The sequence below is a fragment of the Coffea arabica genome, chromosome 4e (assembly GCF_036785885.1).
Source record: "Coffea arabica cultivar ET-39 chromosome 4e, Coffea Arabica ET-39 HiFi, whole genome shotgun sequence".
Classification (NCBI taxonomy): Eukaryota; Viridiplantae; Streptophyta; class Magnoliopsida; order Gentianales; family Rubiaceae; genus Coffea; species Coffea arabica.
The window spans coordinates 2,001,839-2,019,151 of NC_092317.1; the positions used below are offsets into that span (position 1 = coordinate 2,001,839).

The 17,313-nt window shown below is 36.9% G+C and overlaps 2 protein-coding genes across 8 annotated transcripts; one reads left to right on the top strand and one right to left on the bottom strand.

The window, feature by feature from the left end:
• Positions 1–438: 438 nt before the first annotated feature.
• LOC113741683 (protein IQ-domain 26) lies at positions 439–4,352 on the bottom strand. Of its 3 annotated transcripts, none has more exons than XM_027269281.2 (4): positions 3,388–4,352; positions 2,186–2,661; positions 1,361–1,567; positions 439–1,279 (listed from the first exon to the last, which is right to left on the bottom strand). In XM_027269281.2, the coding sequence occupies exons 2-4, from the start codon at positions 2,591–2,593 to the stop codon at positions 686–688; spliced, it is 1,209 nt and encodes a 402-aa protein (XP_027125082.2). In that variant the 5' UTR covers positions 2,594–2,661; positions 3,388–4,352; the 3' UTR covers positions 439–685. The 3 variants fall into 3 exon arrangements, with proteins under 3 accessions (XP_027125082.2, XP_027125083.2, XP_071903158.1); XM_027269282.2 differs by having other exon boundaries at positions 3,961–4,351; XM_072047057.1 differs by having other exon boundaries at positions 3,868–4,351.
• A 4,679-nt stretch (positions 4,353–9,031) lies between these two features.
• Positions 9,032–16,856, top strand: LOC113741300 (nuclear poly(A) polymerase 4). 5 transcript variants are annotated; one of them, XM_027268798.2, is made up of 13 exons: positions 9,033–9,787; positions 9,884–9,961; positions 10,788–10,895; positions 12,640–12,702; positions 12,781–12,939; positions 13,686–13,799; positions 13,893–13,955; positions 14,039–14,368; positions 14,463–14,627; positions 14,782–15,643; positions 15,734–15,885; positions 16,149–16,228; positions 16,336–16,856. In XM_027268798.2, the coding sequence occupies exons 1-13, from the start codon at positions 9,632–9,634 to the stop codon at positions 16,361–16,363; spliced, it is 2,358 nt and encodes a 785-aa protein (XP_027124599.2). In that variant the 5' UTR covers positions 9,033–9,631; the 3' UTR covers positions 16,364–16,856. The 5 variants fall into 5 exon arrangements, 4 of the variants coding, with proteins under 4 accessions (XP_027124598.2, XP_027124596.2, XP_027124599.2 ...); XM_027268797.2 differs by having other exon boundaries at positions 9,032–9,787; positions 16,149–16,856; XR_003460582.2 differs by lacking the exon at positions 15,734–15,885 and having other exon boundaries at positions 14,782–15,733.
• The last annotated feature ends 457 nt before the right edge of the window (positions 16,857–17,313 follow it).

The window sequence follows — 17,313 nt, forward strand, 5'->3', positions numbered from 1 at the left end:
GCCCACATTCCCCTAACACAAGACGGTCCTCCTCCACATTTATCCCACTTTCTTTCTTTTAAAATCAAGACGTTATCCGATTCCTCTCTCTTTTGGTACTAATTGTTACTTTCGAGCAAGGTGGAAGGCTCATCGATGATCGATCTCACTTTTCTAATAGCAGAAGAATATTTCTACTACGGACTTGCCTTATAAAGACGTGTGTACATGTCTATATTTAATTGTTTGGAAGTCGGAATTATATGCTTTTCTTGACCCGTGAAGAGGGGGTGTTGAACCAAAACCGGTTTTGGGATCTCTGGGATGAATTCATATGGCATGTATTGAAACAAAAAAGAAAAAAGACTATCAAGAAAGCTTGGAAACTAGTGCAAGAACATGACGAATTTGTAAGCACGAGGGGAATATTTACACCAACACTATGACAAGGGACGGAGATAGCTAACTTAATTGATTTCTCATTCATGAAGCATCATCCATCGTTGAGTTGAGTTGAGTCAAACTCTATCGATTAATTTACACCAGCGCTCTCTGTTCTAAGCTAGTAGTATTGCTAAGGAAAATCAAAGCATAGAGAAGTTAATGTTGGTTAGTTCCTCTTCTCTATTCAAAAACTCGTTACCCGTTGCAACACATGAAACTCTGACATCCCAAGATTCATCAGCTTGAATAAGATGGAAAGGAATCAGAAATTCAAATCTTCTTCAACTTGGGCACAGGTTCTCTGCATTCTAATGCCAGTGAAGCTAGTTCTTGATGCCATAATTTCATTCAGCGAAAGCCGCTTTTTTGGCCCTGGCTCTGGTCTTTGCTTTGGAGCACTGTAAGACCTCAACTTTGCTCTGAATGATTGTGTATTTGCCATATAGTTTGGATGGTTGGAGTATGGCCTAAAAAAGCTATCACCACAGACGCTCTTGGATGGCGTTACAGGGACATTGGAACGACCGGAGTTCATAAACCTGGGGGTGCTCTGAGCAGTGGCGAACCGGCATTCATCGCCTAAGAAGCTCCAATCGTAGTCTTGAAAGTGGTGGCAATCAGGGATCGATAAGCGAGCTGGAACTGGACAAGGAAGAGGCGATGACATAGCCTGGTAATGCTGATCATCACCAGAATCAGACATGCAAGTAGTAGTGATTCTGCGAGACCTTGATCTTGGCTTGATCGTATCGATTTCGACTATTTTTGGGCTGTCATCAAATCCAGAGAGCGAAGCATCATATGAAGCTGACAGTCTCTTGCTGTGAAATTCACTTCTGCACTCGTCAAATCTTTCCTGAGAAGGCATCAAAAAATGTTGAGCAAAACCAAGTTAACCTGAATCCATCAAATATAGAGTTCAGTTTAGTCATCATACAATGGATCTCCTAGCTCTCATTTCCGGTGGGTATCTGTAATCACTATTGGTAGAGCGACGAGCCCTCTGGGAGCGGACAGCTGCCTGAGCTCTAATTAGAGCTTGCATACTATGTAGAGTTGCTGCGGCTCTCTTTCGAACAAGGTAACCTCTGACCAGAGCCTGTAGTTTTACCAGTCCTTTCAGAGCTCTCAGAGCTTTTCGCGCCTGTCATAGTACCAAAATCAGTTCACCTTTCAAGAATATGCAGACTCATAAACTACAAGCTTAGAGGACTGATCTTTGGAATCCAGAAACGAACAGAAATAAGTCACAATAAAGATATATGCAAAACTGAAACCCTGCGGAACAAAACAGACACACTGATAATTCAAAACAACAATAATGAGGAGCACCATTTTTTTTACCCAGTTCATGCCATGCGGAAGCAACATTTTCAATTTCAAAATCCTACAAATAAGGGAGAGGCAACATCCCAAGTAACCGAAAAATAAAAAAGCACAAGATTATGATAACTAGATTAAAAAAAAAAAGGAAAGAGAAAATAAGAAAAGCATTTTTAAAAAATCACTGTTCAATCAGAACGTTGGGAGGTGGGACTACTTTGCTTTGCTGACATTCCGAGGCAAACAGTAATTTACACAAAAAAAGATAGCAGCCAAGTATGAAGGGTCGAAAATAGAGCCTGCGATATAAGTCCAGCATCAAACAATCAAGATTCAAGAGTCAACTTTAAAGGCGAAATCCAACTTTCCAAGTAACCTCTGAAGACATTCTCAAACAATCAAGATTCAAGAATCAGCGTTAAGGTGATACCCAACTTACCAAGTAACCTCTGAAGACATTCTGAATCTTGATAGCAGCCCACTTCTCCCTACTTCCTCCATTGAACATAGCTCCTCTGCCCTGGCTGGTAAGTCTCACAACAGCAACGGCAGCCTGAGCTGCGGCTACTGCAGCATCAGCAGCTGCTGCAGTGGCAGCAGCAACAGCAATGGCATGCTTGCTCTGCTCCTTCTCCGTCTGAGAAATGTAAGATCTAAGCCAAGCTGAATCACTAACCGGAATGCTCACCGGCCTCTGACCACCCCCAATCCCAGAATCCTTGCCGGATTTTGCAAAACTCCATCTTTTCTTCTCCTTCTTTTCACTACAATTTGAAGAATTCTCTACATTTTCCTTGTCCTTCTTCATTCTCAACAATCCCCTCAACCATCTTGTAGCTTTTCCCATCTTCCTCTTCTTTTCCTTTTCACTCCAATATGCTCAAAGAAAAGATGCAGTCTTGAGACAATGTAATCCTACAGACATGAAAAGAGAACCTGTCAAGATTGCAATCTTTAGAGCGTACTTGGGTGGCAAATGTTTTATGCAGGGTACTCTCTGTTAAGGGACACTTGAAATCTTTTACGTGTTGCAAACAAGCTGCGGAAGTGATGAGAATAGAACCAGGGGAGTGAACAGGAAAAGGTATTATAGAAGGCATCCGTGCTATAAGAATGGAGAGAGAAAGATTAGTATATTATTTTATTATTTTTGTTATTATCATTATTCTTTTATTTTTTAATTTATAGATTTGGTTATTTGGCCGAATGGCTCTGACACTACCTCGTGAAGAACTGTGTGTTACAAGACAAAAAGGCATCACTGAAAGAAACAGATTCAAAAAACAAAATAATTAAATCTGGGAGAGACTACTGAAACATCCCAACCAAACAAACAAGAAATTACGGACAAAATCAGTAGTGTGAAAAGTTTTGAATTACGCTAAAAGAGAGTAATAATTTCTATGAGAGAGATTGAGACTCGAGAGTGCTTCAAAGCCCCCACAATTGCTACCTCCTAAAATTCGAAAAAGGCATGAAACTTCCACCTTCAACCAATGAGAACTCAAAACAACTGCTTACAGAAAGCACAATCATTTCGCACTTTTCTTAGCCTTCACTCCACCAAAAACAAAAATATGTTTCTCTACCAAAAAGCTAGTCAAAGAAACAGAGAGAAATTACAGACAAAATCTTACTTACTGTATAAGTAGCAATTGCAATCACGAAAACAAGAGACAGAAGGGGAAAAAGCCAAGCTTGAATCTTGCTACTGAAACTGCACCTTCTTCTAAAATTCAAAAAAGCAATCAACTCTTCTACTTCCTCCAATGAGAAACTACTGGAAGAAACCACTCACTCAATCACTTTATCAAACAGTAAACAAACTTTCTGTAATACACTTTACAAAATCTGTCTCCCATCCCATCCCTCCAACTTTCTGGAGCAGCGTGTACCAAAAAGATGAACTATTTTTTAACAAAAAAAAAAAAAAAAAACTTTTACTATCTGGTTCTTCCCATACCCTGCTATAATAACATGCATGAAGTCTTGACCGACTCTATGAGTCTATCCTATCTTTCTTAGCCTTTTCTCATGAGCTTTTCAAGCCAAATAATAATAATGAGACGGGATTCTGATAAAAAAAGTACGTGATGCGAGAGTAATGATTTTTCAGTGTACCGTAGTAACTGTACTATCCTTCCTCTGAATCAACCATTAAAGCTACTACTTTCATTGATAGGTTTCTCTTGTGTAAGATAAGATAAGATGTACCAGAACAAAAGGGCTGATGAAGGAAAGATTTCTTTTGATATTTATTGGGTCCCCGTATCTCAATGGATTTTCGTTGACTTGGAGTTGGTTTGCTTAGAAATCTCTGCCATTTTTAGTGCAGAAAATCTCTCTGGAAACAAGATGATGGCTTTGGCTGAAACTGAAAACAGCAGAATAGTAGTGGGTAGTGAGTGAGCAGATCTCAGGCTGCGTTGAATTCGTATGGACGAGGACAATTTCCAGGACGATATGGTGTAATTAAGAGGACTACAAGAGTTTAGGTAAAGTTCCCGAGGAGGGATTTCGGTTTCGTAAGAGTTGTGGGGAGGGGGTAGTTGAGCAATTAATTAATTTAGCAGCATCCCACCATTACGTGAGCGAAAAATGGTAAGCTGAAAAGGCGCAGCACTCCACCGCTGCTGTGGATGGTCTTATACAAAATCCGACCACAAATGAATGAATGCTCTTTTCTTTTTCTTTTTTTTTTTTTGAAATTCAAATTAGTTGTAATTATTTGGTTCTATTTTTTGAATTCTACGCGTGGATTCCGGGGGAAACAATTATAAGTTGGTGTCGCAGGTTACCAGATGTATATAACTCAGTAACGCATAGCAGATTTTAAGTCAATTCTAACAAACTCCGCCGATCAACACCCAAAACATATACTATAATTAGCATCCTGGGTCTTTCTTCTTTTTTCCTTTCTTTCCTTTCTTTTTTAAAGTAAATAGAAGATTTTAAATCCAAAATTTTTTACTTATTTCCCCTCCCACCTTAACACCAACCCAAATATCGTGCTTGGTGATCGTATCGCATAATTCGCGAATTGCATGCACCCGCGAGAGAAGGGAAAAAAGTGAGAACGTGAAAGTCGATTTTTTTTTAATCTCATATACAAATTTGTAAAATATCATAATATGACGCTTAAAAATATTGTTTAAATTTTTCACTTACTACCATGGAAATAATTATCTTTTATCTCAAATATGTCACATCAAAAAACAGAGTTACAATATTTTTTTAAAAGAATATCCAAACACACTTACAAATAAAAGTTGCTATTTCCTGGATATAATTCAATCCAAGAGAAATCCTAACTCAGCTACAAAAAATGAACATGGACCACAATTGACACACAGAGGCCCAACTCGGGTGGGGTTCGTTCTTTACTCGCAACTAGTATGCCAACTTCGGCCCACACTATTCTTTGCGAAAAGAGGAAAGGATTTGAGCATGAATACAACTACTAAATATAATATAAAAGGGGTCACTGTCAATTACTACTAGGATTAGCAAAAATTGGATTAACATATCTTTGGTAAGAATGAACATATCTTCTCCCTGGATTAAACCAAAAATTGGATTAACAAATAAAGAAAAAGATATGGATGTCTATATATCTTTTTCTTTATTTGTTAATCTAATTTTTGGTTTAATCTAGAAACAAGATTTTTTAACACCAAATTCATTCTTACTGACATTCTTAAATTTTCCAAAATTTGATACAAAAGAAGTTCACATTAAATGCTGAATAAAGCTAGCACAGAAACGAAGAAACTGATTAAAAATTGATAACAGGATTGCATATAGAAATCTATGTATAGTTCAACAATTAGCATAAAATCAACATAAAGGGTGCCAACAGTTGTTAGTAAAGCATTGATTCTCGTAGACACCAAGATTTTATCAATTCAATTTATTTTTATTGTTATCTTTATTTTTTTAAAGTTCTTTAAATGAAGTCATTTTTACTTAATTGGTTTTCTTTTGTAGGAAAGTGAAGAAAGGAAAAGAAAGAAAATGGAAGTGAAAAAAAATTAGATTTTTGGAAAAAAAATCAGAGATGAATTTTGGATAAATGAAATTTTTTGGGAAGATATTTGGGCCTAACGGGTACCCAAGTATTTCCCAACATTTTCCATCAAATAATGGGTACAATTGTGATGCATCCCATTTTAAACCCAATATCAAATTACAATATCCATCACGCCCAAAGTCCTTTTGGACATGAGTAGTCCATTAGGATTTGGGACAAATTGCCACCTCTAGGATTAGGCCAACGGCCGCTAGTTATTCCATGGGATTTTTTTTTTAATCGATTCTTGCTATTCCTCACCTATACTGATTTTTCCCATATAATTGACAGTGTCCCATTTTGTTGGTAAAAGTAAAACCAAAGAAGTGTGCTATCTATGACGGCTATAACATAAATAATATGACTCTTTTACATTTTTGCTAGCTAATATAATAATTTACATAAATACCACTCGTAAGATTGGGGCATTTCGATAATAACAAAAGCATTTTTCAATTTACCCCAAGGAGAATGCGTAACCACATGATAATTAATTAGAGAAAGGCTATATGTTGGGAGTCTGTCACTCTTGATGGGCTAGAAACATGATGTGTAGGCTCACAGTTTTGGCCCAGCTCAATAGACCGAAACCCAACTCTTAACTTGGAGCCCGTAAATCTGCCTATTAATAAATTTAGTTAAGAATAAATGTTTACTTTTTATTCTTTCATTTTCTCCTATAACAAAATAATTAGTCTAGTTATTTTGATCTCCTTCACCATTTAATATTGCGTCACCCGCCCTCATGTACCATCTATATGTATTCGTGTATGTATGTATGATTTTACTTCTACGTAGAGTCTGATTGAAAGTTTTGGGCCAGGAATAATGGCAAAAGATTAAAGGAAAGTTCTTGCTGCATTTTGGATCATGACGAAAAAAAAAAAGGGAAGAAATTGCGAAATGTGGGTAGTCCGAAATCCGTGGAGCAACAGATTAAGATGCATTCGAAGAACCTTCTAGGTTGACCATCTTGATACTGTACGATGAATGAAATGAAATCGGACACGACGACTCCGACCTTCACAACTTTTGTGAGAGTCAATGAATATCCTCTTCAGCACACCGACGAATGCAGCTAGAAATTTCAAAGCACCGCCGACAAATGTTCTGTACACGGAGAATTTTTCACATGCAATGCAGCTAAATTCCAACGAGTTATTGACAACTCATGCGCCTGTACAAAGTTTGGCCAACGTACATTTTCCTTGCAGCTATGGAGTCTTATTTTCCAAGCCAATTTTGTTTGTCGGCAGCAAAGCATCATGAATCAGGCTTGAGTACGTTCCAAATTGGTACTGAATCTTGAAAAATAATAGCCATTTGAATTGTTATTTTTTGGAGTTTTTATAAAAGATTTTTATAATAATTTGATATATGTGAATTAAAATAAAAAATGATTAAGAAATATATTCATGAAAAATATAAAATAATTTTGGAAAAAAACAGCCGTTCAAACAAGGAAGAGGAAATCATCTAAGGTGCCCCTCAAATCACCCATCACACAAATTTGACTAAGTACTATTTCCCCTTTTTTCTTGTGGATTTTATCGTGAAGATATTTTTAAATATATCGCTATAGTAAAATTTAAAAAAAAAACACTCCAAAAAAAATACCTAATTCATATCAAAACCATGATTTGATTGTTACAAGTACTCATAAAACATTTCATTTTATCCCAAAAACTTGAAATTCATACTTAACTGCCCTTTATGGCTTTATCCAAAACAAACACAACGCTCCGTTGGGTCACAAACTTTTGCTATAATCAGAACACGTGTCAAAATGCAAAGATATATTTGTTCACCACGGATATTTTTTGTTAAAATATGGTTCTAATTATTTTGTAAATTAAGAGTAATAATCGATGGGCACGGGTGTGCTGATTGGTTAGTTTAGTGGCTAATTTATGACAAAAAATTATTGAATTGATGCGGATAATAGTTTAATGGGTGATCAACTATAGTATTGGACTATTGGTATAGTTATGTATACCTCACACAATCTAGTAGACAGTCATATAATAATTTTGTTATACGTTTCAAATCGTATTTGTGTATATAAATTTAATGTACGGCTATACATGTAAGTTACATCTTTTAAGAGAAAAATACAGCAACCCTACTTATCCCAACCCACTATTTTCCCAACTTTTTGCTTGCATGCATGCTCTTTCTCTTCGTGGTAGATTACTACGCACTTCTCCACCTTCACAACTTTTCCACCACCTGTCAATCAACGTTATAAAAAGAAAAGGTTGGATTGGGCGATGAAGTAAAAAAAATCATAAATAAGAGATTTTAAATTTAAAATCCTCTCACATAACAAAAAAAAAAAAAAGTACAAAACGAAATTCCAATTTTTAATTCCTAGTTCCTCCAAGCACAGACACGTTAAAGAAAGGAATTTTAAAAAAAATTCGCCCGCACAAACAAAGGGATAATTTCATAAACCTTCCCTGAGGTTTGTCATAATATCACCGAACTTCCCTTACTTTTTTAAAATTTCACTTATCTCCATTGTCAGTTTGACAATACTAAATATTCATATCAAAAGTCAAATTGACAACATCACCCTTGCTCTTAATAACTATTTAACAAAAAAGCCAAAATAAAATAAAATTTTAAAAGCAAAAAATTTAAATAAAACAATTTTGCTAGCTAATAATGGTCCAAATTTCTTTACATTGGCGTCATGGTAGAATAGAAATTAAATATAGTCAAGATCAATCACTTAGGAGGATTTTAGAGAGTTAACACCTTAAAAAATTTCCTGCACAATTACAATTAAGGAAATCAAGATATTTTTTGGAAAAATATGTTTTAATTCATGGTGTAGTTTAAGTTGTATTGAAAATTAAAATAATCTCTTCATATGTGTGAATTTTTCAATGTGTAAATTTTGTTTTTTGTCAAATACAACTAAAATAAATAGTTTACCTCAAGAAATTTACACCTTATAAAAATTCAACCTTATTTTATTTTTTATTATTGTTATAAATTTCATAAGTAGGATAATATAAGGGTAGTATTGAAACAAAAAATTTATCGTTCTTGTATATCCTTCAAAGGGGTTAAAATGTTACAAAAAATATCAATTTAAGGGAGGTAAGTGAGATTTTAAAAATTTTAAGGGAGCTAAGTGATATTATAAATGTTACAAAAAATTATCCCCACAAACAAAATACTAGCATCATCCATCCCAAATATCCCCGAAGAAAGTACTGTTGCTTCTAGACGGTCCCAATCCAATTTCGCAACTAAATATCTATTTCCTTTTCCCAATCTCTCTCTCTTTCCAACTCCTGCTCGGTTTAGGATGTGAACGTGCGGCATTCCGTGTCAAAGTCCCCTCCTTTTATCACCCCCCAACCCCAGAGGCCAAAGTTTCGTTGGACTGCTGAGGATTTTTTTTTCCCTTAAATTTTTTTTGTCCTAAAATTCGCAATCCTGGGGGATTCGAGTTTGCTTATGAATTTTCCTCTTATCAGATCCATAAATTGGGTCAACTCAATTCTTCTGTTTTTCGTTTTGCCCAATTTTGACCGGGAACTTTTTACCAGCCCTTAGCCTTATTTTGTCTCCTGATCTAGGGTTTTGATTCAGCAATTCTCTGTCCAGTTTGAACGATATTTTGAATTCGGGGCCAATTTTGTGATTTTGATTGGGACAGCTTTTGATCTCAATTTTGCTTTTTGATTAAATTGAGCACCAATCCTCGCTGATTCTTTTTTTTTTTTTTCAATTTAAGTTTAGATTAGGTTTTTCTCGGATTTAGGCTTAGGGTTAGGGTTAGGTTAGGACTTTTTGTTGGAGATGGTGGGTTCAGATGGTTCGAATGGGTCCATGTCACCTTCGCCGCCGCAGCGGCAAACGCGGGAATCGGCCCCAAAGCAGTATGGCGTCACAAAACCCTTGTCTCAGTCTGGACCCTCAGAGGCGGATAAATTGAGAACTAAGGAGTTGGAAAAGGTTTGATTCATAACGACAGCCTTGAACTTTTTCTTTTTGTGTTTGATATTTGCACGGTGGCTGAGATTTTGGTTCGGGTTTCTTCAATTTGTTTAGTTTTTGGACGATTCTGGGCTATACGAGAGTGCTGTAGAGGCTGTGAAGAGGGAAGAGGTTCTAACTCGACTCAAACAGGTATTCTCCTTGCAATGGCTCTCAGTAAAGTTGAGATAGGAATCTAAGTTATTTACAAGGTGGCTGTCGCAGTGAAATCATAACTGCATTGCAGCTATTAATTGACACTAAACAAGAGGGGGACAACTAAATGAGAGGAGGATTACAGAACATTAGACTCCTTTGCCGACTGTATATCCATAGACTCTATCCCTTTTGTTCTTAAGATGTGATTTTTATTGAGATCTTTATACTGAATGTGAAGTACAACGAGAACCATCTCAAACTGATAAGTGAATTTTGAGAGAATCCTCTGTTGCTAGTGCAGCATTGGGAAGTGAATTTGTTTAATGTCCTAGTTAGCTGATTATGAAGTGATCACCAGCTTATTATAACGTCATTGGGTACTTAATATCAGAGTCATCTATATTAATTTCAGTAAATTGCGGATCATTTTGAGAACTTTAGCATCATGTAGATGGGTTGTTAAATGTTATAAAATTTAAGTATCTGTTAAATTAATTTAAGAGTTGGCTGGTGATTTGGTACATTGGCATCTATCCTAAGCTATAAAGTTGGGTTGAATTCTGGTGACATGCTTTTCCTGTTATGATGTTATTAATAGCAATTGATTATATCTTCTATCTGAATAGTTTCAGTGATATTGTCTTTTCCTCTACGTCCTAATTATCTGTGATAATTTTCATGCCCGTTTAGCAAAATTGTGAGCTCTCTGGGTGGTATTCTTTGGTCCAATGACATAGCTTTCTCATTTTGATGTCTTTGTTAATTAGCCTGTAATCAATAATACCCTCTTTTACATTATTTTTTCTTTTTTTTTAAACAGATTGTCAAGGATTGGGTGAAAGAGATTACTCGCTTGCGAGGTTATACTGATCAGATGGTTGAGGATGCTAATGCATTGATATTAACTTTTGGTTCTTACCGACTCGGGGTAAACAAACTTTATTTAAATTGGTCCCCTTCCTTCTGGATGATTTCACTATCTTCTTATTGGAAACCGGTGGGTGGTGGGTGGGAAGGGGTGGGAACTTTCAAGGAAAACAAGTTGCCAAGTTTTTGTTAATGTGTCATAGCAATATGTCTTGGTTATATGCCACAATTTTCTGTAAGGATTAAATGTCTTCGGAAAAGTTTGGTGTGCTTGAAAATAGTTATTTCCAGGTCTTAATCTTATTAGATGTTAATAGGGGGTGTTGTGCTTCCTAATCCACGTTATGCGTATGAAAAGAAGCAGCCATTATAAGTGCACTAAAAGATATTAAATATGGCATATATGCTACCTATTTCAGAAAAATCAGACGGATATATTGGTATTTGATAAAATACTGGCCTACCATATTTGCCTACCATCAAGATGAAGTACTTGCCCTTTAATTGAAACAAAGTCGTTTGAAGGAAAGTAGACAAATCTCTCTTTTTGAATGGTTATCACTATCTTCTTTTCTCGTGAAGATCTGGTTTAGTAATTTTTACTCTGGTTGAATGGTCTTTGAGATGGTTAGGGAGTTGGTCTTACATGCTCCCCCTCCCTTATGCTTGAAATCTAGATCTATCTAGATCTAAGTGGGGAAAAGCAAGAAGCAGCTGTCTAATTCGAACTTAATTCTTTTCTTCTGTTATATTAGCTGTAGTGTTATTGTGTTGCCATCTGCTTCAGCTGGCTGGATGCTTCTAGTGTTGCTTCTGCCTCCATGAATCCTTTGACAATTAAATTCTTTCCTTCAGTTCTATTGGAAAACATGGACATGAAGTTCTGTTAGATATACTTGATTGTGCGTACACTTTGTTACTTTTCTGAGATTCACTATCTTCTTATTGGAAATTGGGGGAAAAAAACTTGCATGGAAAACAAGTTGTCAAGTTTTTGTTAATGTGTAGTTATATGTCTTGGTTATATGCCACAATTTTCTGTAAGCGTTTTATGCCTTCAGAAAAGTTTAACGTGGTTGACAACAGTTATTTCCAGGTCTTAATCTTATTAGATGTTAATAGGGAGAGTTGTGCTTCCTAATCCATGTTATGTGTATGAAAAGAAGCAGCCTTATAAGTGCACTAAAAGATATTAAATATGACATATTTTAGCTATTTTAGAAAAGTTAGATGGATATTTTGGTATTTGACAAAGTACTTGCTACGATACTTGTGCTAATCTTTGCCTCTTGCAATTTTGCCCTCTAAGGGAAACAAAGTCATTGTAGAGGAAAGTAATCAAATCTCACTTTTTAAATGGTTATCACTATCTTCTTTTCTCGTGAAGATCTGGTTTAGTAATTTTTACTCTGGTTGAATGATCTTTGAGATGGTTAGGGAGTCGATCTTACATATATATTATCACTAATTAGTACTTAATCCTTTTCTGCTGTTATGTTAGCTGTAGTGTTATCGTGCTGCCATCTGAATCAGCTGGCTGGATGCTTCTAATGTTGCTTCTGCCTCCAGAAATCCTTTGACCATTAAACTCTTTCCGTCAGTTCTATTGGAAAACAGGGACATGCAATTATGTTAGATGTACTTGGTTGTGCATACACTTTGTTACTTTTCTGAGATTCAATGGCATTGATCGAAACTAGATTGAGTATTCTGATTTTTTTTTAATCTAAAAAGTGCAATTTGCATATTCTTGTTGATCAGTTTGTAACTTTATGAGCAGGAGTCATCTAATGCTATTATTTTAGGTACACGGTCCTGGAGCTGACATAGATACATTATGTGTTGGGCCATCATATGTGATGAGGGAGGTAATGTGGGCACTCAGATTCCTTTACAAGTAAGGCTAATAATCTTGCCTCCTAAAATTTAGCTTTATGTGGATGAAGGACTTCTTCTATGTGTTGCATGATATCTTGGCTGAGATGGAAGAAGTTGGTGAATTGCAACCAGTACCAGATGCGCATGTCCCCGTCATGAAGTTCAAGTTTGATGGAATTTCAATTGATCTTCTTTATGCTAGTATTGATCTTTTGGTTGTCCCAGATGTAAGTTTCTGTTAGCTCATTCTACTTGTCATCCTGGTGTCTTCTTGGTTGAAGTTGCTGAAGTCTTGCATCGCACACTGTATTATTTAGCATCTTCCGCTTTACGTTGTTATTTTTTTCTGTTTCTAATGGGACAATTTCCATTTAAAGTGGGACTGGACTGCCTATTGATTAATTTTTGTCTTTTCCCTTCTGACACTTTCTTCTGTCTGCTCTGGCCCTATCTTTGCCCCTCATCTTACTATTTAGCCTAGCCATTTCTGCCAGAAGTTATGGGTGATCCATATACCTTGTTTTCACTTTTTTTTTTTTGGGTTATTCAACAAAGATGATTGCAAATTGATTCTGATGGGGGTACCTGCTGTTCTCAATGCAGCAAAGCTAATGTTGTGATTTTCATTAATCAATTTCTTAACATTATCATTTTAAAAAGGTAAGAAACTATTGAGTCAATTCCTTTAGCTCTTGCTGATGTCAGTTAATAGTCCTCAATCTGAAGGTTGCCTGTTTCTGTTGGATCTTAGTGTATTCACTATACATAGCCCAAAATTCAATTAAGTTCTGTATGAATAGTCTGGTATTCATGAATAACTCCTGTTATGCTTTGATTGAATCTTCTAATACTTTTAGTTGCATTCATTTTTTTTGAGTCATGTAGTTAATTTTTGGAGCATCATTATCAATAGTCAGCTTGTTAGGGGATGAGATTGCTTTCCATATATTGACTTCATGGCTAATTTTATCAGGATTTGGACATCTCTGACGTCTCAGTTTTGCATAATGTTGACGAGGCAACTGGACGGAGTCTGAATGGATGCAGGGTAGCGGATCATATACTTAAGCTAGTTCCTAATGTTAAGGTAACTGTTTAGCTTTATGCATATTGCTGTGTTTATATTCTTAAGAGAAACTACGTTTTCTTTTTTTTGAAATGTCTGAGTGGTGTTTACTAGAATTTCCGGACGGCTCTTCGATGCTTAAAATTTTGGGCAAAAAGGCGTGGTGTTTATTCAAATGTAAGTCTGGTTTTAATTGCAGATTAATTTTTTTCATCTTTGTCTGGATTTGTTATTGACTTGTGTTGTTTTCTCTACCTAAGGTGACTGGGTTTCTTGGTGGTGTAAATTGGGCTCTTCTTGTGGCTCGTGTATGTCAGCTTTATCCAAATGCAGTACCAAGCATGCTGGTTTCCCGTTTTTTCCGAGTTTACACTCAATGGCGCTGGCCAAATCCAGTTATGCTTTGTGAAATAGAGGACAACGAACTTGGATTCTCTGTTTGGGATCCTCGAAAAAATCATTGGGATCGTGGTCATCATATGCCAATAATAACTCCTGCTTACCCATGCATGAACTCAAGCTACAATGTGTCAGCTAGTACTCTGAGAGTTATGATGGAGCAGTTCCAATTCGGTAACAAGACATGCGAGGTATATCAAAACTGCCACTATTTTGGTGTCTGTTGAGCATGCTGTTTGACAGCTTTTTGCTAAGTTCCTCCACCCTTCTCCCTCCAATTTTCAGGAGATCGAGCTGAATAAAGCCCAGTGGAGTGCTCTCTTTGAGCCGTATTTGTTTTTTGAAAGCTATAAAAACTACTTGCAGGTTGATATTATTGCAGCTGATGTTGATGACCTGCGGGCCTGGAAGGGTTGGGTTGAATCTCGACTAAGGCAGTTGACTCTGATGGTAATATCTGTTGGTTCTAAAAATGTTATCTGTGAACGAGGCTTCAGTAACTTTTAATTGTAGGCGCTATTCACCTGAAACTTGACAATTTAACTGAAGACTTTTGAAGCAAAATTAAATGTTCTTTTATGCTTTTTACTCAACTTTTTTGCAGATAGAACGAGACACATATGGGAAATTACAATGTCATCCATATCCCCATGACTATGTTGATTCTTCAAAGCAGCGTGCGCATTGTGCGTTTTTTATGGGTTTGCAGAGGAAGCCAGGAGAGGTGATTCAGGAAGGTCAGCAATTTGATATACGTGGAACAGTTGATGAGTTTAGGCATCAGATCACTATGTATAATTTCTGGAAACCGGGCATGGAAATATATGTGTATCATGTGCGTAGAAAACAGATTCCTTCTTATGTATTTCCTGAGGGTTACAAACGAAGTCGACCTTCAAGGCTTACAAATCAGCAGCTGGGTGATAAATCATCTGAAGAAAATGGAGAGATTTACAGGTCTGGATCTACTGAAAGATGTCTAAGAAGGAAAAGGGAACTTGAAGGGTCGGAGAACAATCAATCGAGTCCCGAGAAAAGGCAGTCAATTAGTCCTTGGGAGAGGGATTCAATATCTCCTGAAAACGGAGATATTTACAGGTCAGGATCTACTGAAAGATGTCTAAACAGGAAAAGGGAACTTGAAGGATCAGAGAACAATCAAGTGAGTCCCGAGAAAAGGCAGTCAATTAGACCTCAGCGGCGGGATTCGATGTCTCCTGATCTCCTTGGTGTAAAAAATGGCATTGCACTGAATGAGTGCTCGTCGACAGTGCTTGTGAGGGGGATGGAAGGTGCTGAAGCCAATGGACTCTGCCTGAGTGGAAGCACCTCAGAATTGCTTTCAGACAATTTGACAAATGGAGGCACTGGCATACAAAGGAATGAGAGGCAACAGGTTGAGCAGCAGAAAGAGGTCTCTGAAGAGTTGAATAAGCTGAATGGTGATATGCTTTTAGTGGAGAATGGTAAAGCTGGATATATCTTAGACACCAGTGTATTAGCCCATGTAAACAGTGAACTCACCAGCAAGGATGTTGGATCTGTGTCTCTTGCAGGTAACTATGACAACAACCATGGAAGTCGTGATGGGTTTAAACTCCAGGAATCTTCATGGGTTGATTCTCACAAATCAGATACCAAGTTGCTTGTGAACAATAATGGGGAAAATAGTGCACAGTTATATGGAGATGAATTGCAGGAGTTAGAGGTTTTGGATTTAAGTTTTCTTTGCTTATGCGCTTGAGATATTTTATTTTTTTTTACCATACTTTCTATTCACTCTTATCCATATCCCCGACTTTGAGAGCAGGACCCTTTTTTTTTTTTTTTTTTTCTGGTGAGGCCTTTTTTTTTCCCCCATTTTTGGTTGGTGGATAATTTTTGTGCTTCAGCTTGTATTTTGTGCATTTGTTTACCTGCATGGGCTTCATTTCCTGTGTTTATTGATTTGTGTCTTTCCTCTCTATGAAGCCAAATGCTGCCCATCATGAAGTGGTGCTGAAGTCCAGGGATGCAGTCAGCTCGGAGTCTGTTCAGAAAACAGTGATGAGGCATGTTCATCAGTTTTTGTTACTTGATTCCATTATGTTTATATGTTTTCTGGGCCATTTTTGTCTTTATGCTGCTGTTTGTCGGTTGTTTTATGGCCATTTTGTAGCCGGTTGAGTCTTACATCAACAGCTTGAAAGATGGTATGGTAGACCTGCTAATAGCCAAGATGGTAAACAAGATTTGATCATGGATGAAGAGGGAAAGCCAGCACGTCGGGTAAGTCTAATGTACATTGCTGGCTTTCATTTTCTTCTTTTTTTCCAGGCGTGCGTTTTCTTCTCGTCCTGTGGAAGGAAAATGGAGGCAGGAATACGAAGAGCTGGGTTGAATTTCAGTTTCAGTGGCTTGTGTACAGTTTCATCTTTAGTCTCCTCTAAACACCCTTACAAAGATTTCACTGCCGGTTGAGCAGGCGTAGCTATAATATAGGTTCTCTTCCACCTGGGTATTTAGGGAAATGATACAATATGTTGGATCAAAGTACCGGGTTGTCTGTCTAGTGGACTTTGTTTAAGGTTAGGAAGTTGTAGCCCTCATCCCTGTGTAATCTTTAGCTAGAACTGATACTGTACATGAATGATTGACAGCAGTGATTGATATTATTGGGTGAATTAGAGATTTCTCCCATCTCTGCTTGCTTGCGCGCGCTCTTCATTTACTTTTTATATGTTATCGCAAGTACTAATAAATAGTGACGACTTACAATTCATGCATGTACAGCCGTAGGAATTCCTAACACGTTTAATTCTCTCGCGTCGTTTCTGATGCTAAGCAGCTTTTGTCGATCCTTTTTTTATTTTGGCAACTCGGGAGAGAGGCTGGCCGATGGAGAGTAACTCTTCATATTGGAATTTGATATACCGTTGTTAGTTATATTGACTGAAGTGGTTTTGTCGACTAAAACTTTACCTGCACTTTGGCTTTGGAAAGTTCGTTTCTTCGGCTCGATTCGTTCGTGGAGTTGCCGAGTCAAATCATTTTTAAGCAACTTTGTTTGGATTGTGAATTATTAGAGATATTTTTACTGTAGCACTTTTTGTGATGTGATGTATGTGAGATAAAAAGGTAATTGAAAAGGTAAAAA